Here is a 23,136-nt window from a genome sequence, read left to right as displayed (position 1 = left end):
CTAACCTACAAGATTACCACAAACAGGTTCCCATCATTTGTCCCTGCCCTTATCATGATGTAAACATGTTTATATTTTTTCAAATTTTAGTATTCTTGCTTGTGTAGCACATGTGAATATAGGATATCATTGTATGCTTACTTGTATAGTACAACAAATATTGAGAATGAAGCAGCATTGCTGAATTTAGTTTGGGGGACCTGTTGGTTATAGTGATACAAGGAACTCTAATCCTTTTAGTGTGCACTGCCAGGAACACACACAAGTTTATTTTACAAAATAACCTTTTTGTATTGGAGAAGTTTTACCTAACAGTGCATTCATTTTATGCTTTACTTTGGTTGGTAACCCCAGATGAACTGTTTGTCCGAATATTATGAACTCGTAGTTCTGTGGAGTTTGGCTGTCGGAACTTGGTGCCAAACTTGTCACAGGATATTCCTTGGTTGATGTTGAAGTTGTAGTAAGAATGACTTGATGCATTAAGATACAAAAGTCAACAATGACTTATCAGGTAGTCACCTTACATGTGACTACCTGATAAGTGTAAAACCTCCTATCAGCCCAAAAATCCAGTGGCATGCAATTTATTTAAAAAAAAATCTGTAAACTTGGATTAACAAAACACTTGCTTCTCAGGTATGGATTTAAGCAGACAGCGCCAGATGCAAACTCTGCAGCTTCAGCAGCACAACGTAACTTTAACTTCGACTACGACCTCCTAGAAAAACTATTGGGTGATGATAACCCAGTGGAATTCCCACAGCTTGTAGAAATTCCAGATATAGACGAAATCATGGATTATAAACCTGTCTTACCTCCAACAAGGTTTGTAATCGGTATTTATTCATAGCCTTTTAAGAGAAGTTAGGTAGTGTGATATTCTTCAAGAAATTTGAAATTAGCTCATGTTAGCACAATATGAAACAGGAAATCGGATTTCTTAAAGTGGAGCTCATATTTATGATATGGTTGTGGTTAGTTGAACAGGAATTAAACATCCTTTTCATATATATATATATATATGGGTCTTTGTAAGTGCATATGGGCCTGGCAGTGAGAAGAGTGTAGAAGAAAGGGAGGCCTTTTGGATAGATTTAAATGAGTGCATAGAGGATTTATGGAGAAATGTCAATGTAATAGTACTGGGAGACCTTAATGCTAGGGTAGGAAATGGTCCAATTGATGGAGTGGTTGGGAAATATGGAGTTCCAGGAAAGAATCGTAGTGGAGAGTTGATGGTGGAAATGTGTCTAGAGAGTTGATGATAGCAAATACAGTGTTTCGGAAGAAAGTCAAGCATAAGTACACATGGGAGAGGGTGGTGGATGGAAGGGTGGTAGATAGAGTGTTGATGGATTATGTAGTAGTAAATAGGATTATTATAGGAAGAGTTAAGGATGTGCATGTGCTAAGGGGAGAGGGTGGGAGAATATCAGACCATTTTTTGGTGGAAGGTAAGTTGAGAGTGGAGGATAGATGGAGAAAGAGGAAAGGGACAAATGGTAGGGAGGTGCTTTGAGTGAACGCTTTAAATGAAAAGGAGGAGTACAAGAAGAAGCTGAAGGAGGAGTGGGAGGGAGTGAAGGATAGAGTAGAGGTAGGTGTGGAGGAGGAATGGGGATGGTTCAAGGAGGGAGTCACAAAGTGTGCAAGGATGGGGTGTGGAACAAGAAGGACAGGAGGAAATAGAAGGAAGGGTAGTGAATGGTGGGATGAGGAAACAAAGAAGGTTGTAGAAGAGAAGAAGCAAGCTTTCACAGATTGGTTACAAAATAGGACGAGGGAGTCATATGAGAGGTACAAAGAAAAGAAAAGAGAAGTAAAGCAAAAGGTAAAGGAGGCAAAGAGGAGAGCAGATGTGAAGTGGGGTAAGAGTACGACAGAAAATTTTGAAAGTAATAAAAAGATGTTTTGGAAAGAAATTAAGAGAGGAAGAGGAGGCGAATCAAGTAGAGAAGAAAAGGTAAAAGGTGCAGATGGAGAAATGATAATGGAAGAGAAGGCAGTAAGGGGAAGATGGGCAGAATATTTTAGGGAGTTGCTAAATGTGAAGGAGGATAGGGAGGGAAAGATAGTTGCAGTGGGAAATGCTAAGAGAATGACCGTGATGAGTGAGGAAAATGGAGGAGAAATAAGGAAGGATGAAGTGAAGGCAGTTGTTAAGATGATGAAAGCAGGTAAGGCACCTGGTCTGGATGGATGCCATGCAGAATGTCTAAGAAAAAAAGGAGGTACAGTGATGGTGGACTGGCTGGTGAGGTTATTTAATGTTTGCTGGAGAGAGGGTAGAGTGCCGGAGGACTGGAGGAGTGCCTGTATAGTTCCACTTTACAAGGGAAAAGGGGACAAGTGTGAATGTAATAGTTTCAGAGGGATTAGCTTGTTAAGTGTAGTTGGGAAGGCATATGGGAGGATTAGGAGAGGAACAGAGGGAGTAATTGGTGAGGGACAGTATGGATTTAGGACGGGTAGAGGTTGTATAGATCAGATCTTTGTGGTAAGAAATATGTGAGAAAGCTATAGGAAAGGGGAATGATGTTTTTTGGGCTTTTATGGATCTGGAAAAGGCTTATAATAGGGTAGACAGAAAGGCACTGGAAGGTTATGCAGATATATGGGATAGGAGGAAAGCTTCTGGGAGCGGTCAAGAGGTTTTATGAGAGTAGTAGAGCTTGTGTCAGGATTAGAAATGGAGAGAGTGGTTTGAGGTAAAGGTGGGACTTCGTCAAGGATGTGTTATGTCGCCCTGGCTGTTCAACTTATACGTGGATGGGGTAGTGCGAGAGGTAAATGCAAGGGTAGTGGGTCAGGGATTAGAGATGGTTAAAGAAAATGGAGAAAAGTGGGAGGTGAGCCAGCTATTGTCTGCAGGCGACACTGCACTTGTGGCAGGATCGGAGGAGGGATTGAGGAAGTTGGTGACAGAGTTTGGGAGAATATGTGATAGAAGAAAACTAAAGATAAATGTGGGTAAAAGTAAGGTGATGAGATGTACAAGGGGTGAAAGTGGCAGTAGACTGGAAGTGAGCATTAAGGGAGAGCGACTGGAGGAAGTGGATAGTTTTAGATACTTGGGTGCAAATGTGACAGGAAAAGGTGGAGGTAGAATGTAGATTGAGAGAAGCGAGTAAATGCCTTGGTGGATTGGTAAGGCAGATCTATGAGAAAGGATATTTTGTTTTCCTTCACTAATTTCTTGGGTGATGATGGAGGAGGGTTCTTGTTTATCGAAGCAATGGGGTTAAACCAGCCTTGGCTATCAGCCCCTGGTGTCAAGGTGTTGCATTGCTTCAACCTGAGCAGTGGGTAGGGGGGACAGGGATAGCTCTTTATCTACAAGGAGCTAAAATAGAAAGGACAACAAGTGGGGGTGGGATGGGTGAAGGGTGGGTGTATGATAGATATATGTATGTATGCTTGTATTATCTTGAAATTTATGCTTGATTTCACAGGTCGTCATCCAGGCCAGGTTCCATGGTTGGGCCAAGAGCGAGAACTGATGGTGTAGGAGAGTCAGAAGATGTTTCTCAGGCCATCAATAGTGTCATATCACAGGTGAGTATAGAGAAAATAGAACTATAGTATATGAAAAGTGCTACTCCTTTGTTCCCTTGCCCCTTATCACTCTTGACATCCTACCCACCATACTTCCAAACCCCAGCTCACACTTCCCTTTCAGTCTAGTTTCACTCAGTACTAGCACATTTAACATGTATATACCAAGGGTTTTTTCCCTCTTACAATGGAGGTAGCCAAAGTCAAAGGCATAAATCCACTCCCACCCATTCCATCCCCTCATACTTCACTCCCATTCACCACCCCTCCCTCCCTCCTTTTTTGGCACCTCTTGGAATACAGCTCGTCCCTGCATCTTGCCCACTGCCCTGGGTCAGAACGATGCAGCAAGACACAGCACATCCACAGCAAGGCTGCTTCACTTAATTTATGAAGAGAATAAGAAATGGGGTTGTCTCAAGTGAACAAAATAATTAGATATTAGTCTGAATAATGACACATGCCATTGAATTAAAAAACAATGTAGCCTCTATTGTTTTACATGAACTAATAATTCAATGTTTTTTGTGTGTGTGTGTGTGTGTCCTGCAGATTGCTACTCCAGATGCCAACACTGTTATAACAGCACTCTCACAGTTGGACGAGGTTTTAAGAAGTGAAGAGAGACGATCACAACTAGAGGGCCATATTGACCAACTACTTATCACTGTCACACTACAGTATCGCCTTGTGCTCAACACTAAAATGGGGAGCACCACAACAAGCAAGGAGGAGTGTGTCCGGTTATATAGATCACTTACCAATTGTCTAATGTTGGTAGGTTATACTTGCATATGTTTTTTCTCCATATATATATATATATATATATATATATATATATATATATATATATATAGGTCTTAGTGTATGAAAAAAGATAGGGGAGACAAGTATATACTATATATATTTTTAGCCACCTGTCATTGTAATCTTTGCCTTAATTATTAGTTTTGGAGGCTATGGAAATTGGATATGTTTTTCCATAAGCCAAAGATGATTTGGCTATTTTTGTTTTTCAGATATTCAATAGTCCACTTGGTCAGAAAGCAAGTCGAGATGTTTTAAGGGATGTAATCCATGTTTTAATCAATATTGTCCTCGATGTACGGCTCTCTCAGCTTGACGATGGGCCTCACCTTACTCGTGCACTCAATGTACTTGTAGTAAGAATCATTGAAAAGGCACAGTGTACGCAAGTCTTCAGGTAGGTAACAAAATTTGCATTTGTTGCGTTATGTGAAGAACTTGTCTAAACTGTCATATCTTCATAAAGAAGACAGCCATAGGAAATTATATAAGGGGGCTGGAAATTCCTGTCATGGGTATGTAAAAGATGTGGCTTTTAAGAATTTTCACGAGTATTTGTTACTAATGCAGTCCTCTTGAACCCATTCTTTACCACCTTTATGACTGTACCTCTGTTCTCTGATTCCCCTGTGGTGGTGGGATGGGCTGCTAGTGTTCCCATGTGGCTTATAGAAGGCATTAAAATGGGATGAGATGAGGGGACTAGAGATTCCCTACAATGCATTTTTCTCCACAAAGTCAAGGCATAAAAGTGTGTGGGAAGGCTAACTAGAACCCAAGTTCTTGGGTCATTAAATGTGTGAGGATATGGTATGTACATACATACTTTGTAGTGGTACCCAAAAGGAGGATAGGAGTTCTTAACATTAATATATTCAGCGGGTTGTCAGATCATTACTGGGTAAAATGGAGTAGTGGAAGTGAATTATGATAGAATATATGAGGGAAGAATAGGGATGAAATGAAGTGTTTAGAAATAGGTATGTGTGGATGAATGCAAAAAGAAAAGGAGGCAAGCCTGGAGGGAAAATTGAATATTTAGAAATAAATAGAGATGTGGGGACAAATGCAAAGAGTATCAAATCCCCTTTTCTGTTTTTTATATTGCTGCTCTCATTTTTGCTGGGTTCTCATCCTCTTTTCCCTTTTCACTCGACTCCCTTTCTGCTCTTTAGTCTTTTGTCTTGACTCTACAGGAGAAAAATACAGAGACAATTCTTATTTGTCTTACCCCATCCCATCTAGTCAAATTGTACAACATGTATGGGAACATGGTGGTGACAATCTTATCCCCCCACCACAGGTGTATGGGGAAAAAAAGAGAGAGAGAGAGAGAGAAAAGTGGTAAAGAATAGATTCAAAGAAACAGTAGAAAGAAGAAAAAGTAAAAGGAGGGGGGAAACAGCAGCAGTCACCTTGTCATTTCTTGAGAAGAGATTTTGCTCAAACATAGATGGTGTTATGAAATATAAGATGAGAAGTATGATGGGGGTTACTAGGCTAGATAGAGTGAGAAATAAGGAGGTGAGGAGGAGAACAGGAGTGGAAAGGGAGTTGGAAGATAGGGTTGTTGAAAGAGTGTTAACCACTTCAGTACGGGACTTAAATCTCGCGGGCAGCAGCCAATGCCAGCCGTATGACGTGTCGTAATAATACTCGCATCATAAAATACAGGTAAACGTCGACTTACGATGGCCGCGACTTACGATTGTTCGACTTTACGATGACGACGATATGATAATTTAACCCCTTCCATACGGTGCCGCACACATAGGCGTCATGAGGAGCAAGTAGATTCACGACGCTGCCATATCGGCGTCTTGATTATATTTATTGTAGTCGCCCCTGTGTTTTTACATTCTCTCAAATGTGCCCTAAATCCCATTCTCTGTGGTTTTCAAAATTCGCGGGTGAAAGAGAGAACGATCGATATAAGCGGTGACTATATTTTATGATGCGAGTATTATTACGTCACGTCGTACGGCTGGCATTGGCTGCTGCCCGCGAGATTTAAGTTCCGTACTGAAAATACATATTATAGTGTTTGAATATGGTAAAAAGGATAAAAATAATTAAATAAACTACTGTACATGTTTAATAGGCTATATTCAGTATCTCTGGTGGTGAATATACAGGTAGGCTAGGTACAGTGACCACGGAACAGAGTGGGGATCGACTTACGATGAGATCGTCTTACGATGGCTCTATCGAAACCTAATGCCATCGTAAGTCGACGTTTACCTGTATACATACATACATATACCAAGGCTTTTTCCCCCTTCCAAGGGAGGTAGCCAAAAAGGGAAAGGCATAAAAACACTCCCACCCATTTCATCCCTAGATACACTCCACACCCCTCCCACCCTTCCTCTCATCTGAGCACCTCCTGGATGACGGGTCATCCCTGCACCCTGCCCACCGCCCTGGGTCAGAAGCAGTGTCGCAAGACACAGTACATCCACAGCAAGGCCGCTTCATTTAATCGGCGACCCCCCCTCTCCGTCCCCCTCTGCATATAAGGCGAGGACGGGGAGAAATCCCTTCGGGCTGCGTCAAAATTTACTCACACATACTACCCCGGCCCCCACCCCCCCCCGCCTATTCCTCCTCATGCAGTCACAACATCATCCATATACAACCATTCTCCACTCACCTCTGTCTTCCGTCCTCTCCCTTCCTTCCTCAACAGACATTCCCCTCTTCCCCAAAGCCCCCTTCACCCCTTCCATCCACCTCATCCTAGGACGTCCCCTCATGTTCACTCCCTCCACATCTGCCTTCCATACCTCTTTTACTAGTCTTTCTTCACTCATTCTTTCCATGTGTCCAAACCATCCTAATATTCTTTCATCAACCCTATCTCCCAAATCCTTTTTCACCCCTGTTCTCCTCCTCACCTCCTCATTTCTCACTCTATCCAGCCTAGTAACCCCCACCATACTTCTCAGACACCTCATCTCAAACACATTCAAACTCCTTCTCTCTTCTTCTCTTATATTCCACGTTTCTGCCCCATACAGTGCTGTTGGCACAATCACTCCTTCATACAGTCTCCTCTTCGCATCCATTCCCAAATGTCTATTCCTCATTACACTCTTTAAACCACCAAGGCATTTACTCGCTTCTCTCAATCTACATTCTACCTCCACCTTCACTCCACCTTTTCCTGCTACACTTGCACCCAAGTATCTAAAACTATCCACTTCCTCCAGTCGCTCTCCCTTAATGTTCACTTCCAGTCTACTGCCACTTTCACCCCTTGTACATCTCATCACCTTACTTTTACCCACATTTATCTTTAGCTTTCTTCTATCACATACTCTCCCAAACTCTGCCACCAGCTTCCTCAATCCCTCCTCTGACCCTGCCACAAGCGCAGTGTCGTCCGCAAACAACAGCTGGCTCACCTCCCACTTTTCTCCATTTTCTTTAACCATCTCCAATCCCTGACCCACTATCCTAGCATTCACCTCTCGCACCACCCCATCCATGTATAAGTTGAACAGCCAGGGCGACATAACGCATCCTTGACGAAGTCCCACCTTTACTTCAAACCACTCACTCTCTCCATTTCTAATCCTGACACATGCTCTACTACTCTCATAAAAACTCTTGACAGCTCCCAAAAGCTTTCCTCCTATCCCATAAATCTGCATAACCTCCCACAGTGCCTTTCTGTCTACCCTATCATAAGCCTTTTCCAGATCCATAAAAGCCCAAAAAACATCCTTCCCCTTTCCTATAGCTTTCTCACATATCTGTCTTACCACAAAGATCTGATCTACACAACCTCTACCTGTCCTAAATCCACACTGTTCCTCACCAATTACTCCTTCTGTTCCTCTCCTAATCCTCTCAATTAAGATCCTCCCATAAGCCTTTCCTACTACACTTAACAGGCTAATCCCTCTGAAACTACTACATTCACACTTGTCCCCTTTTCCCTTGTAAAGAGGAACTATACAGGCACTTCTCCAGTCCACCGGTACTCTACCCTCTCTCCAGCAAACATTAAATAACCTCACCAACCAGTCCACCATCACTGAACCTCCCTTTTTCAGACATTCTACATGGCATCCATCCAGACCAGGTGCCTTACCTACTTTCATCATCTTTACAACTGCCTTCACCTCATCCTTCCCTATTTCTCCTCCATTCTCCTCACTCATCACTCTCATTTTCTTCGCATTTCCCACTACAACTATCTTTCCTTCCCTATCCTCCTTCACATTTAGCAACTCCCTAAAATATTCTGCCCATCTTCCCCTTACTGCCATCTCTTCCATTATCATCTCTCCATCTGTACCTTTTACCTTTTCTTCCCTACTTGATTCGCCTCCTCTTCCTCTCTTAATTTCTTTCCAAAACATCTTTTTATTACTTTCAAAATTTTCTGTCATACTCCTACCCCATTTCACATCTGCTCTCCTCTTTGCCTCCTTTACCTTTTGCTTTACTTCTCTTTTCTTTTCTTTGTACGTCTCATACGACTCCCCCGTCCTCTTTTGTAACCAATCTGTGAATGCTCGCTTCTTCTCTTCTACAACCTTCTTCGTTTCCTTCTTCTATTTCCCCCTGCCCATCTTGTTCCACACACCATCCTTGCACACTTTAAGACTCCCTCCTTGAACCATCCCCATTCCTCCTCCACACCCATCTCTGCTCTATCCTTTACTCCCTCCCACTCCTCCTTCAGCTTCTTTTCGTACTCCTTCTCCTTTTCCTTTTCATTCAAGGAGTTCACTCTAAGAACCTCCCTACCTTTTGTCCCTTTCCTCTTTCTCCATCTATCCTCCACTCTCAGCTTACCTTCCACCAAAAAATGATCTGATATTCCCCCACCCTCTCCCCTTAGCACATGTACATCCTTAACTCTTCCTATCATAATCCTATTTACCACTACATAATCCATTAGCGCTCTATCTACCACCCTTCCCTCCACCACCCTCTCCCATGTGTACTTATGCTTGACTTTCTTCCGAAACACTGTATTTGCTATCATCAACTCTCTTTCTAGACACATTTCCACCATCAACTCTCCACTACGATTCTTTCCTGGAACTCCACACTTCCCAACCACTCCATCGATTGGACCATTTCCCACCCTAGCATTAAGGTCTCCCAGTACTATTACATTGACATTTCTTCCTAAACCCTCTATGCACTCATTTAAATCTATCCAAAAGGCCTCCCTTTCTTCCACGCTCTTCTCACTGCCAGGCCCATATGCACTTACAAAGACCCACATCTCCTTTCCCAGTTTCACCTTCATCCACATTATCCTTGAGGATAATGTAGTTAATATAGTTACCGCTTATATCGATCGTTCTCTCTTTCACCCGCGAATTTTGAAAACCACAGAGAATGGGATTCAGGGCGCATTTGGGAGAATGTAAAAACACAGGGGCGACTACAATAAATATAATCAAGACGCCGATATGGCAGCGTCGAGAATCCACTTGCTCCTCATGACGCCTACGTGTGCGGCACCGTATGGAAGGGGTTAAGATGGTTTGGACACATGCAAAGAATGAGTGAAGAGAGACTAGTAAAAGAGGTATGGAAGGCAGATGTGGAGGGAGTGAACATGAGGGGACGTCCTAGGATGAGATGGATGGATGGGGTGAATGGGGCTTTGGGGAAGAGGGGAATGTCTGTTGAGGAAGGATGGGAGAGGACAGAAGACGGGTGAATGGAGAATGGTTGTACTGTATATGGATGATGTTGTGATGCATGAGGTGGAATGGGTGGGGATGGGGGGTGAGGTAGTATGTGTGAGCAAAATTTGACGCAGCCCGAAAGGATTTCTCCCCATCTTCTTTTATGCATGGGGGGACGGAGAGGGGGGGTATCCGATTTAATGAAGCAGCCTTGCTATGGATGTGCTGTTACTTACGACACTGCCTTTGACCCAAGGCAGTGGACTAGGTACAGGAATGACCCATCATCCAGGAGGTGATAAGAGAGAGGGTGGGGGGGAGTGGAGTGTATTTAGGGATGGAATGGGTGGGAATGATTTTGTGCCTTTGCCTTTTTGGCTACCTCCCTTGAAAGGGGGAAAAAGCCTTGGTATATGTATGTATGTATAAAATATAAGATAAGGAATGACAATTTTTGTACAAAATAGTAAAGAATGACTGCAAGAGAGAGGACAAGCGTAGCCTGAGATGATTTGGTCATATGAGAATGGATGAAATTGGGAGTGTACCACCTCAGGATGCACAAATTGGTCATGCTGAGAGTGAGAACAAAGGGTAGACAAAGCAAAACATGGGTGGAGGGGATGAATAAAACCACAAGTGTTCATGGTCAGGATGTCAAACAAGTGAAAAGGAGTATTGGTGATAGTTGGAGGAGAATAGGCCGTATAGATTAGCAGTGACTTGTTCCATAAGAGGAGTATCTATCTAGACATGTATTGGTAATATTGGGGAGAGAAAAAAAAATACCTTTGCATGTTATGAGTGGGAAAGATGTTCCTCTCATGCCCAACCATTGTGTTTTGCAAGTAAAAGCTAATTAACAGAGTTGTGGAATGGGGTTAGGGGGGATGCTAAAATGTAGTAAAAGGGTGTAGTTCTAAAATCTCCATTTGTTTGATAGGAAACTATAAATAATTTTTACCTTGACAGTGCTGTATTGAAATTGCTCCATGAAGCTGTTGGGAGTGGTGGCAGCTGTAAATTTACAGAGTTGGTGATGAAGTGCAACTGGAAAATGATCCGAATTTTGCCTTCCAAGAAGGATGAACTTGATGTTGACCTGATCCTACTTGATTTGCACAATTTCCTGGAGGTGAGTTGAATAATTTTCGTACATGTGTAGAGACTGGGATGACCCATCATCCATGAGGAGCTAATATAAGAGGGAAACAAGGGTGGTGGATGGGAGTGGGTGCATGTCTTGACTTGGCAACCTCCCTTATAAGGGGGTATAACCCTATATAGATAGTTAAATGGTTTTCATACATTGCAGTAGCCAGCTCTCCCGCTTCATTTGATGTACAGGTAGTCGTCGACTTACGACCGAGTTCGGTTCCGACAGACAGGTCGTAAGTCAATCTGGACGCAAGTCGGTCTTTATATATATATATATTGTATATTATATTTAGCATACTGAAATAATCTTAGCATCTTTGAACAATGTTGTATAGTATTTCTTAACCTTTTTATAATTTTATCTTATTTTCTTTGGGAAACGTAGTATTTTCTAACCTTTTTATTATTTTACCATCAGACTTTCTTTAAGAAACGTATGCATACTGAATAAAATCTTATTATCTTTGAGCTACGTTGTTTAATATTCATTAACTTTTTTATCATTTTCGTTAGGAAACGTAGCCTAGGCCTATGCATACTGAATACAGTCCTGTTATCTTTGACCTACAAATACTTTTTTGTTGGTTACAATAAAATCATTGCAAGGCAAAATTTGGATTTTTTTCTTCTTCTTCTTCTTCTTCTTCTTCTTCTTCTTCTTCTTCTTCTTCTTCTTCTTCTTCTTCTTCTTCTTCTTCTTCTTCTTCTTCTTCTTCTTCTTCTTCTTCTTCTTCTTCTTCTTCTTCTTCTTCTTCTTCTTCTTCTTCTTCTTCTTCTTCTTCAAAACACATTCTTTTCATTTACGTACTGTACAGAAAATATTGTTATGGCCAACAGACTAGGCATAAACAAAGTTTACTGTTACATTTTATTAATCGCAAAACATAAAAATACAAAATGCTGTACCAAACATATTGTTATCGACAACAGACTAGGCATAAAAAAGTTTTACTGTTACATTTTATTAATTGCAAAACATATAGAAATACAAAATGCAAGGCAAAATTAGGAATTTTTTTATTTCAAAACACATTCTTTCCGTTTACATTACTGTACCGAACATACTGTTATCGACAAACTAGCCTAGGCATAAAAAAATATTGTTACATTTTATTAATTGCAAAACATAGAAATACAAAATGCAATGCAAAATTAGGAAAGATTTTACTTCAAACAAAAAATTGAAAGAATATTTAGCTGGCTGGGATGCTGACGCTGTCGGCAGCCTGCCAAAACTATCATACTAGCGTTTCGCGGCATGCGGAGTAATTGTTCTGCGCTGCCAGACATAACATTGCAATTCTATTACTCTATTAAATGTTAAATATTATTGCACTATCTCGTGGTTGTAAAGTCGATCAGTCGTAAGTCGCATAGGTCGTAAGTCGACGACTACCTGTATTCTCTGTTCTCTTTGTTCACTCTCTCTTCTCCACATAGTTTCACAAGGTTTGAATTATTTTTTATTTTTTATTCCAGGCATATCCCCTTGCCTCCTGGAGTGAACGCCCCTCAGACACACCGGTTCGCACAGTAAAAACCATTATTACGAATTTGTCAAAGATGTATGGTAACGCAATTCTCGACCACTTTTCCAAAGTTGATAACGCACATGGAACTGAATTGCACAAGTACCTCACCAAAACACTCAAGGTAAGGAAAGCATATTTAACATATACATCATCAGCCCAATGAGCTCAGATACATGCTGGCATTGGTTAACTTTAGGTTTTTAAATTTTTACATAATTTGTCTTAACATGAAATAAAGGTAGAGCATGAAAAAAGTGTTCACATTTGAATATATGTATACTGTATTTGTGACCACTGTCAGCACGGGATCAGAGAGACTTGTAGGCCTATGGTTAGCTTGTTGACAGAGTAAGGTTTAAATTTTGTGTATTCTTTCCTTCATTCACATTTTCCATGTATATTTTGAAAGATATCGGCCTTATTTATCATTATTATGCATGTATATATCATCTGACTGGATTTTATTTACTTTGTGGATGTCATGTATCTAAAAGAAATAGTTAATGAGAGAAACATGCTAAAACCGCCCAACTTTTACCCAGTGTGAAAATAAAATGTTACCAGTTCTTCCAGCACTTTGCAGTGTTACAAGGTTATGAAAGGGTGTGTGGGTGGCTCTAAGTCAACCCATGACAACAAAAATAGTGTACATCAGGACATTTATATATATACATAGACCAAGGGCTTGTTCCCCCTTACAAGGGAGGTAGCCAAAATCAAAGACATAAATCCACTCCCACCCATTTCATCTCCACATACTTCACTCCCATTCACCACCCCTCTCTCCCTCTTTTCTTGGCTCCTCCTGGATGACTGGTCATCCCAACATCTCACCCATTTGCCCTGGGTCAGAAGCATTGTGACAAGACACAGCAAAACTGATTCATTTAATCAGCAGACAAACTCCCCCCTTTCTCTCCATTCACTCATGCAGAAAAAGAGAAGATAGGGAGAAATCCCATCAGGCTGCTGCAAAATATCATTCACTTGCTCCCATTCTCCACCACTCCCTTCCATATATGACATCATCATCTTTACACAACCATTCTTCACTCGCCCCTATTTTCTCCCTTCCTCAACAGACATTCCCCTCTTTCCCAATGCTCCTTTTACCCCATCCATCCATATCATCCTTAGTCGCCCCCTCATGTTCACTCCCTCCACCTCTGCCTTCCACACCTCTTCTACAAATCTTCCTTCTCATTTTTTCACGTGTCCAAACCATCCCAATATTCTTTCATCAACCCTATCTCCCAACTCCCTTAACTCCCTTTCCACCCCCACCCCCACTCTCTTCCTCACCTCATTTCTCGCGTTATCCAGCCTAGTAACCCCTACCATACATCTCAAGCATTTAATCTCAGACATGTTTAAACTCTTCCTCTCTAATGTTCCATGTTTCTGCCCCATACAGTGCTGTTGGTACAATCACCCCTTCATTCAGTCTCCTCTTAGCATCCATTCCCAAATGTCTATATCTCATTACACTTTTTAATCCCCCAAGGCATTTACTTGCTTCTCTCAACCCACATTCTACCTCCACCTCCACTCCTCCCTTTCCTGCCATATTCACCCCTAAGTATCTAAAGCTATCCACTTCCTCCAGCCTCTCTCTTATTACTCACTTCCTGTTTGGTGCCATCCTCTCCCCTTGTACATCTCATCGCCATACTTTTATCCACATCTACCTTCAACTTCATTCTTTCACACACCTTCCCAAACTCAGTCATTAATTTTCTTAATCCCTCCTCTGATCATTACTACAATAGTATCATCAGCAAAGAACTATAGGCTTGTCTCCCCTTTTTCTCAATTTTCTTTAACCATCTCCAATCACCAGCCCTCAAACCACTCACTCTTAATTTCTAATTCTAACACAGGCTCTACTACATACATACATATACCAAGGCTTTTTCCCCCTTACAAGGGAGGTAGCCAAAAAGAAAAGGCATAAAATCATTCCCACCCATTCCATCCCCAAATACACTCCACTCCCCCCACCCTCTTATCTCAGCACCTCCTGGATGACTGGTCATCCCTGCACCATGTCCACTGCCCTGGGTCAGAGGCAGTGTCGCAAAGCACAGCACATCCACAGCAAGGCCGCTTCATTAAATCAGCGACCCCAAATCTCTGTCCCCCCATGCAGAAAAGGAGGAGACAGGGAGAAATCCCTTCAGGCTGCATCAAATTTTGCTCACACATACTATTTCACCCCCCATCCCCCACCCATTCCACCTCATGCATCACAACATCATCCATATACAACCATTCTCCATTCACCCCTATCTTCTGTCCTCTCCCATCCTTCCTCAACAGACATTCCCCTCTTCCCCAAAGCCCCCTTCACCCCATCCATCCATCTCATCCTTGGACGTCCCCTCATGTTCACTCCCTCCACATCTGCCTTCCATACCTCTTTTACTAGTCTTTCTTCATTCATTCTCTCCATGTGTCCAAACCATCCTAATACTCTTTCATCAACCCTATCTCCCAACTCCCTTTCTACCCCTGTTTTCCTCCTCACCTCCTCATTTCTCACTCTATCCAGCCTAGTAACCCCCATCATACTTCTCAGACACCTCATCTCAAACACATTCAAACTCCTCTCTTATGTTCCATGTTTCTGCCCCATACAGTGCTGTTGGCACAATCACTCCTTCATACAGTCTCCTCTTAGCATCCATTCCCAAATGTCTATTCCTCATTACACTTTAATCCATCAAGGCATTTACTTGTTTCTCTCAATCTACATTCTACCTCCACCTCCACTCCACCTTTTCCTGCCACATTTGCACCCAAGTATCTAAAACTATCCACTTCCTCCAGTCACTCTCCCTTAATGCTCACTTCCAGTCTGCTGCCACTTTCACCCCTTTTACATCTCATCACCTTACTTTTACCCACATTTATCTTCAGCTTTCTTCTATCACACACTCTCCCAAACTCTGTCACCTACTTCCTCAATCCCTCCTCCGATCCTACCACAAGTGCAGTGTCGTCCGCAAACAACAGCTGGCTCACCTCCCACTTTTCTCCACTTTTCTCCATTTTCTTTAACCATCTCTAATCCCTGACCCACCACCCTTGCACCTCTTGCACCACCCCATCCATGTATAAGTTGAACAGCCAGGGCGACATAACACATCCTTGACGAAGTCCCACCTTTACCTCAAACCACTCACTCTCCATTTCTAATCCTGACAAATGCTCTACTACTCTCTTAAAAACTCTTGACAGCTCCTAGAAGCTTTCTTCCTATCCCATATATCCGCAAAACCTCCCACAGTGACTTCCTGTCTACCCTGTCATAAGCCTTTTCCAGATCCATAAAAGCCCCAAAAAACATCCTTCCCCTTTCCTATAGCTTTCTCACATATCTGTCTTACCACAAAAATCTGATCTACACAACCTCTATCCGTCCTAAATCCATACTGTTCCTCACCAATTACTCCCTCTGTTCCTCTCCTAATCCTCTCAATCAAGATCCTCCCATAAGCCTTCCCAACTACACAAGTTAACAAGCTAATCCCTCTGAAACTACTATACTCACACTTGTCCCCTTTTCCCTTGTAAAGTGGAACTATACAGGCACTCCTCCAGTTCTCCGGCACTCTACCTTCTCTCCAGCACTCTACCCTCTCTCCAGCAAACATTAAATAACCTCACCAGCCAGTCCACCATCACTGTACCTCCTTTTTTTTAGACATTCTGCATGGCTCTACTACTCTCCTAAAAAATCTCGACTGCTCCTAACAGCTCTCCTATTATCCCATATATCTGCAGTACCTTCCACAGTGCCATCCTGTCTACCCAATCATAAGCCTTTTCCAAGTCCATAATGGACCCCCAAAAAATCCTTACATTTTTCTAAAGCTTTCTCTTATATCTGCCTTACCACAAAATCCTGATGGACACAACCCCTACCATTCCTAAACCCACACTGTTCATCACCAATTCCTCTGTTCCTCTCCTAATCCTCTCAATCATAAGCCTTCCCAACAAACTGATCTCTCTAAAACTACTATACTCACACTTGTCCCGCTTTCCCTTGTAAAATGGAACTTGACAGGTACTCCTCCAGTCGTCCTGCATTCTATTCTCTTTGAGACAAACATTACATCACCAGCCAGTCCCCCATCACTGTACCTCCTTTTTTTTAGACACTGTATGACACCCATCTAACCCAGGTGCCTTACCTGCTCTCATCACTTTAATAACTGTTTTCACCTCATCTTTTCTTATTTCTTCTCCATTTTCCTCATTTATCACTGTCACTTTCTTAGCACTTCCCACTGTAGTTACCTTTCCCTCCCTATCTTCCTTCACATTTAACAACTCCCTAAAATACTCTGGCCATCTTCCTCTTACTGCCATCTTTTCCATTATCATCTCTCCATATGCACCTTTAACTTCTCTCTACTTGATTTACCTGCCCTTCCTCTCTCTATTTCCTTCCAGAACATCTTTTTATCACTTTCAAATGGGTTGTTTTTTTTTTTTTTTTTTTTTTTTTTTTTTTTTTTTTCTCTCTTTCTCTCTCTCTCTCTTCCTTCCTTCCTTCCTTCTCTGATAAGGGGGAAGAAGCCTTTGGCATATGTATGTACTCACATCTACTCTTCTTTTTGCCTCCTTTATCCTTCTCTCTTTCTCTCTCTCTCTCTTTGTACCTCTCATATGACCCCTTTGTACCAACTGAATTTCCCTCGATAAACTGACCTCATATTTGGTTTATCCAACGAGTTTGAAAGCCAACTGAACATGGTAGTGATGCTGTGCATTTGTATGTAACTGAACATGGCATCTCTTCCTTGTTTAGGGTAGTCCAACACAGTCAGAAATACTCTTATACGGGTCAGGGATTGGAGATGTTTAAAGGAAATTGAGGAAAGTGGGAGATAAGCCAGTTGTTGTTTCCTGACAACACTGTATTTGTAGCTGGATCAGAGGAGGGATTGAGGAAGTTAATGACAAAGTTTGGGAAGGTGTGCAAAAGAAGAAAGTTGAAGATAGATGTGGTTAAAAGTAAGGTGATGAGATGTACAAGGAGAGAAAGTGGCAGCAGACTGGTAGTGAGTATTAACCCCTTCCATACGGTGCCGCACACGTAGGCGTCATGGGGAGCGAGTGTATTTGCGAGGCTGCCATATCGGCGTCTTGATTATATTTATTGTAGTCGCCCCTCCATAATTACATTCTTTCTAATTCTTTTGTAATCGCATTTTCTATGGTTATCAAAATTCACGGGTGAAGAGAGAACGATCGATGTAAGCGGTGACTATATTTTATGATGCGAGTATTATTACGACACGTCGTACGGCTGGCATTGGCTGCTGCCACCGAGATCTAAGTCCATGACGCCTACGTGTGCGGCACTGTATGGAAGGGGTTAAGGGAGACGGGAGGAAGTGGATGGTTTTAGATACTTGAGTGCTGATGTGGCAGAAAAAGGAGGAGTGGAGGTTGAGGTAGAATGTAGATTGAGAGAAGCAAGTAAATGTCTTGGAAGATTAAAAAGTGTAATGAGAAATAGACATTTAGGAATGGATGCTAAGAGGTGATTGTTCTGACATCATTGTATGGGGCAGAAACATGGAACATAGGAGAGGAGGATTTTGAATGTGTTTGAGATGAGGTGCCTGAGAAGTATGATAGGGGTTACTAGGCTGGTTAGAGTTAGAAATAAGGAGGTGAGGAGGAGAATGGGGGTGGAAAAGGAATTGGGAGATAGGATTGAAGAAAACTTGATAGAAAAGGTTGATATACACACACAATATATAAATATACATATACCAAGGCTTTTTTCCCCTTACAAGGGAGGTTGGTATATATATATATATATATATATATCAACAAAAACCCACTGTGTTGGATAAGAAGAAATGAAATAAATAGATTCCATATATTTCGATCACGGACAGTGGGTTTTTGTTGAAATTTACCAATGTGTTAAGACATTACTTTGTAGTTATATATATATATATACCAAATGGTCTTTTCCCCCTCATAAAGGGGGTCCCCTAGTCAGAGCCTCCACCCACACTCCATCCATCCCACACCCAACCAAAATCCTATCTGTTTTCCCTTCCATCTTATCACCTCAAGGAGGAAGGGTTGTCCCTGGCCTCTGGCATACTGTTTAGCCCAGAGGCAATGCAGCAAGACAGCACTCCTCATCCTTTCCAGATAAGGAAAGGGGGATGGGTGTAAACCAGCTCCAGCTGTCAGACTTTGCTATCAAAAAGCTGTATCTTACTGCATTGTCTTTGTCTTAGCAGTGTGGTTGGGAACAGGGATGATTCTTCATCCTCAAGGTGCTAAGATTGTAGGGAGAATGAACAGGTATTGGTATGGATATAGGAGGAAGCTAGTATATGTTTAGACTTGGCCACCCTCCATTTAAAAGGGGGTCCATTGAAACTTTAAATACTAAGATCTAGTGTGAAAATATTATGAGCAGGCATTAACTGTATTTCTGTCCTATTGAAAGGTATTAAAAAAATGCACATTGTTCTTAATATCTGTTCTCTTATATTTCATTGAAGAAGATGAAACCTGAGGAGGAAGGTGGTGGTGTTGCAGATAGCAACAAGTTGGCAGCATCAGGAGGAGCAGTAGCAGAAGCAAACAAATCTCCAAAAAGGCTCAGTAAAACAGTTCATCACACTTTGGCTGAGATCTTCCGCAAAATTGGCTCAAAGGAAAACACCAAAGAGGTATGTAAATGCTTGTACTTCTAGACAATGGATAGGCTTGGTAAACAAAGGAAACAAATGTGGTGGAATGGGTGAGAATGGATGCATGCCTTTGACTTGGCTACCTCCCTTATAAGGGAGATAAAGCCCTTGATATATAGAGAAACTGGACACACATGAGACCCAGTGTCTTGGGTACACACATACCAAAGGCTCATTTCCCCTTGTAAGTGGGTGGCAAAATAAAAAACACTAGCCACTTCATACACATCAAAACTCGTTTTATAATTTACCATCTCGTGACCTCAGCCACATTGCTCAAGTCAGGCAATGCAGAGGACAGAATGTTTCCAGGGCAAGACTTAACCACCAGAGTTTATATATCCCTATGGTTTCATTATGTAGTGACCCTTACCTCATCTCAAAATAATTTAGGGAATGGATGATAACAATAATTTTTGCCTTAACCTCTTCACTCACGGGCACATCGCACATCTGGCAGCATTAACTGCCCGACATGCGATGTTGTGTCATAATAATCGCATTATAGAAAATAAAGTCAGTGCTCAATCGTTTGTTCTCTTTCACCCGTGTATTTTGATAACCATAGAAAATTGATGAAGCCAGTTTAGAGAGAATCGAAATTACGTTGGTACGACTACAATAAATATAATCAAGATGGCGACGTCGGCATCATCGAGTACCCACTTGCTCCTCATGCCGCCTACGTAGGCGTCACCGTATGGAAGTGGTTAAGTATCATTGAGTGGAAAACCCACAGCCCATAGTTGCTGGCAAATGTCTTAGGGTCATTCCACAGATCTCTCAGGAGGCATAGATAAAAGGGAAACAACTGGGTATGGAATGGTTGAATGCCTTGACTAGGCCACCCAATTTAAGGGGTAGTTTGGCGTCTAAAGAACGGGAGTTATGGGCACATGGGCAATAATTTCATGAGGGTGAAATGAAAAAAGAATGGAACAAGACTGAAAATTATAATTTTGGATAAAAAAAAAGTCACAAAGTAAACAAATGTATTGTCAGGAAAGTTTGCAAAAATAATTGCAGTAGATTTTAGTGGTGCATATTTATATTTATTCTGTTTTTGCCTAGGGCCTTATACAACTCTATGAGTTCAAGCAGAAGCATCCAGAAGCCGACATTGAACCATTCCTCAGGAAATCATCCCAGTTCTTCCAAAACTATATTGAGCGTGGTCTGAAGCGTATAGAAAGGGAGAGGTTGGGTGAAGGTAAGATGGGGTCCACAGCTAGTACCCCATCAGAAAACGGATCCATAACAGGTTGGTGTTGGTTACTAATTGCACTTTTAAGTAGTTGTAAAATATTTTTGGTATATAGTTTCTTTGAAATTGTCATAGTATATCAAAATAGTCTTTTCCTTTGAAAAAAAAAATATATATATATATGTATTGAATATGTTCTTATCTTTCAAGGTCCTCTGTCCTCAATCCAAGTTCAGGGTACAAACACCACCGGAGATCCCTTGGTACCTGGCAACCACAATATTGACAACCTTGTTGACCAGTTCAAGGCTTTGGCTGCACGAGCTGGTTTTGACAACACTTTTATAGACTCTGCAGTCAGTGATATTTATGGCTGCAATCCCCAGTCAAGAGAAATAAAAGCAACAGCAAAAGTGGAGGAATTTGATGAATATATAAGAAACGTCGGTGTCAAATCTGACAGTTCAGCGTCTAAAGAACGGGAGTTAGGGGCACATGGGCAATAATTTCATGAGGATGGAATGAAAAAGGAATGGAACAAGACTGAAAATAATAATTTTGGGTGAAAAAAGTCACAAAGTAAACAAGCATATTGTCAGGAAAGTGTAAAAAAAAAAATATTTGCAGTAGGTTTTAGTGGTGCATATCAAGTGACTTGAAGGTGACTGGCTAAAGTGTTTAGTGAACTGAAATCCCATTATATTCCTGCTGTTGTCCTCCCCAGTTACAGAAACTGTGGGGAGGAGTGTGTGGAAGCAGAACAATGTGAGAAGGTGCTTCATCAACCTGTAATGGTTGTCATGCCCTAACCAGAACCGGAGAGGATGTCGAGGTGAATGTGCATGGTGGATGCTGTTCTCATGGGGCCTTACTGTGTCTTGTCATAACTTGCTTCTCACTGCAAGTACCCAGGCAGGACTTTGAAGGCCCACCACACAGAACCCAAAGAGTTGTCATCGTACAGAAAAAGCCTGAAGTTCCTTATACTGCATGACTCTTTAGCCAACTTTTATCACATCTAACCTTAGTTGAGTCATTGTTGGTTTACGTATCAGTAAAGGAAATGGAGTGTGTGTGTTTAACCTTGGCATAGGATAAATTATTTTTGGCATGATTATGCCAGATAGTCAAAAGTGATATATGTGGACTTTTGCATTTATGTACATTGAATTATTCTATTTTTTACCATTATTCATTGGACATTTATGAATTAAGATTCAAGTTGTATCACATGTAATTTCTTTTCTAAATGAAAACATGGATATCAACTCTTCCACCTTATCACTTGTTTATATAAAGTAATTGAAAATAGTTTAGATTGTGGAGAACTCGAGGTCCAATTTTTTTGGATCTGGTTTAGTGTGATCTCGCAGAAGATAAAGTGGGGAGTTGATCAATCGCTGTGTTGTTATTTTATTTATGTTACTTGAGTAGGAATACTATTATTACTACTACTACTACTACTACAACTACTACTACTATGATTGGAACTAAGTTCTGGCTTATGTGTAAAGGGGTAGTATCATTCCAGTGGTGTTGATGAAACAAGTGTACTTTGCTTCTAGCCTCTTCCTTGCACCTTTGGTCTGAAGTCACAGCACACAATGCTTTCGCAATCAAGAAGCCAATGTCGGTTGGCATACAATTGACTACATTTTAAGAGTTGTAACATTGGTTTAGCAGATGATGATTGGCTGGTGAATTATATTTTGGTTATCAGTCTAATCAGTCATTTAGACTGAGTAATTTTATTTTATTTTATTATTATTATTTTTCCATTATTTTTTTTAATATGAAATGTGTTAGTTCCTTATCCTAATTATTGTGCCTTCCTGCCCTGTCCTAATCTTGTCTTTGTCTGTCCAAGTGTAAATAAACCCGAGCCACAATTTCTATCGGACAAACAAGCAGTGCTCCTCTAATCTGTACTTCCCTTCCTGCTCATCCTGACCATAAACAGAGGCCTAAATAATTTACTCTTGAATAAATACATCAGTAGCTCAACCTTGTCATTTTTTGCCCCTGATAATATCTTAAATCCCTCTTATGCCAGACCACCTTTATTTAAATTTATTCCTGATGAACATTTGAAGTAGAAGTGAAAGGAATGTATTGTGTAGAACGCTGGTGATGATTACAGTAGGTTGAATTTAATGTTTCTAAACCAAAGATTACCTTGGTGTGTGAAAGTTCAACAGTACCCTTTAGGAATGAAAGATTACCATACTTTGTATTCTTAATTAATAGTTTATAACCATGTAAACTGATTTTGCACATTGTGGCTATGAGAAGTTAGATTTAGTGTAATGATACAATCTAGTATTTAGCAAAAAATAAAGATGATTTATGGGCTTTCATGTACTTGAAGAAGTTATATAATCTGAGATTTGTGGAACGTGTTTGGTACCAATATATGGAATAGGGGGAAGTCGGCCAAAAGTACTAGGGAATGTTTAAAAGGGTCAAGAATGGAGAGTGAA

At 41.3% G+C, this 23,136-nt stretch overlaps 1 protein-coding gene across 4 annotated transcripts in view; it reads left to right on the top strand.

Annotated features, from left to right (window-relative positions):
- msps (msps cytoskeleton-associated protein 5) overlaps nucleotides 1–22,660 on the top strand; it is a 142,530-nt gene extending 119,870 nt beyond the window's left edge. For 3 of the 4 annotated variants that reach the window (XM_076201692.1, XM_076201689.1, XM_076201690.1), the window contains 9 exons: nucleotides 640–828; nucleotides 3,456–3,558; nucleotides 4,111–4,335; nucleotides 4,578–4,762; nucleotides 10,998–11,160; nucleotides 12,663–12,836; nucleotides 19,261–19,431; nucleotides 20,524–20,713; nucleotides 20,867–22,660. In XM_076201692.1, the coding sequence (XP_076057807.1) occupies nucleotides 640–828; nucleotides 3,456–3,558; nucleotides 4,111–4,335; nucleotides 4,578–4,762; nucleotides 10,998–11,160; nucleotides 12,663–12,836; nucleotides 19,261–19,431; nucleotides 20,524–20,713; nucleotides 20,867–21,162 (1,696 nt within the window). In that variant the 3' untranslated portion in view covers nucleotides 21,163–22,660. The remainder of the gene's footprint in view (nucleotides 1–639; nucleotides 829–3,455; nucleotides 3,559–4,110; nucleotides 4,336–4,577; nucleotides 4,763–10,997; nucleotides 11,161–12,662; nucleotides 12,837–19,260; nucleotides 19,432–20,523; nucleotides 20,714–20,866) is intronic. The other variant, XM_076201691.1, reaches the window with a different exon arrangement.
- The last annotated feature ends 476 nt before the right edge of the window (nucleotides 22,661–23,136 follow it).

Source organism: Oratosquilla oratoria, chromosome 18, assembly GCF_046742065.1.
Source record: "Oratosquilla oratoria isolate Oo_2021 chromosome 18, ASM4674206v1, whole genome shotgun sequence".
Lineage (NCBI taxonomy): Eukaryota > Metazoa > Arthropoda > Malacostraca > Stomatopoda > Squillidae > Oratosquilla > Oratosquilla oratoria.
Note: the sequence above shows the minus strand (reverse complement) of the source record. Positions and strands in the feature narration are given on the sequence as shown.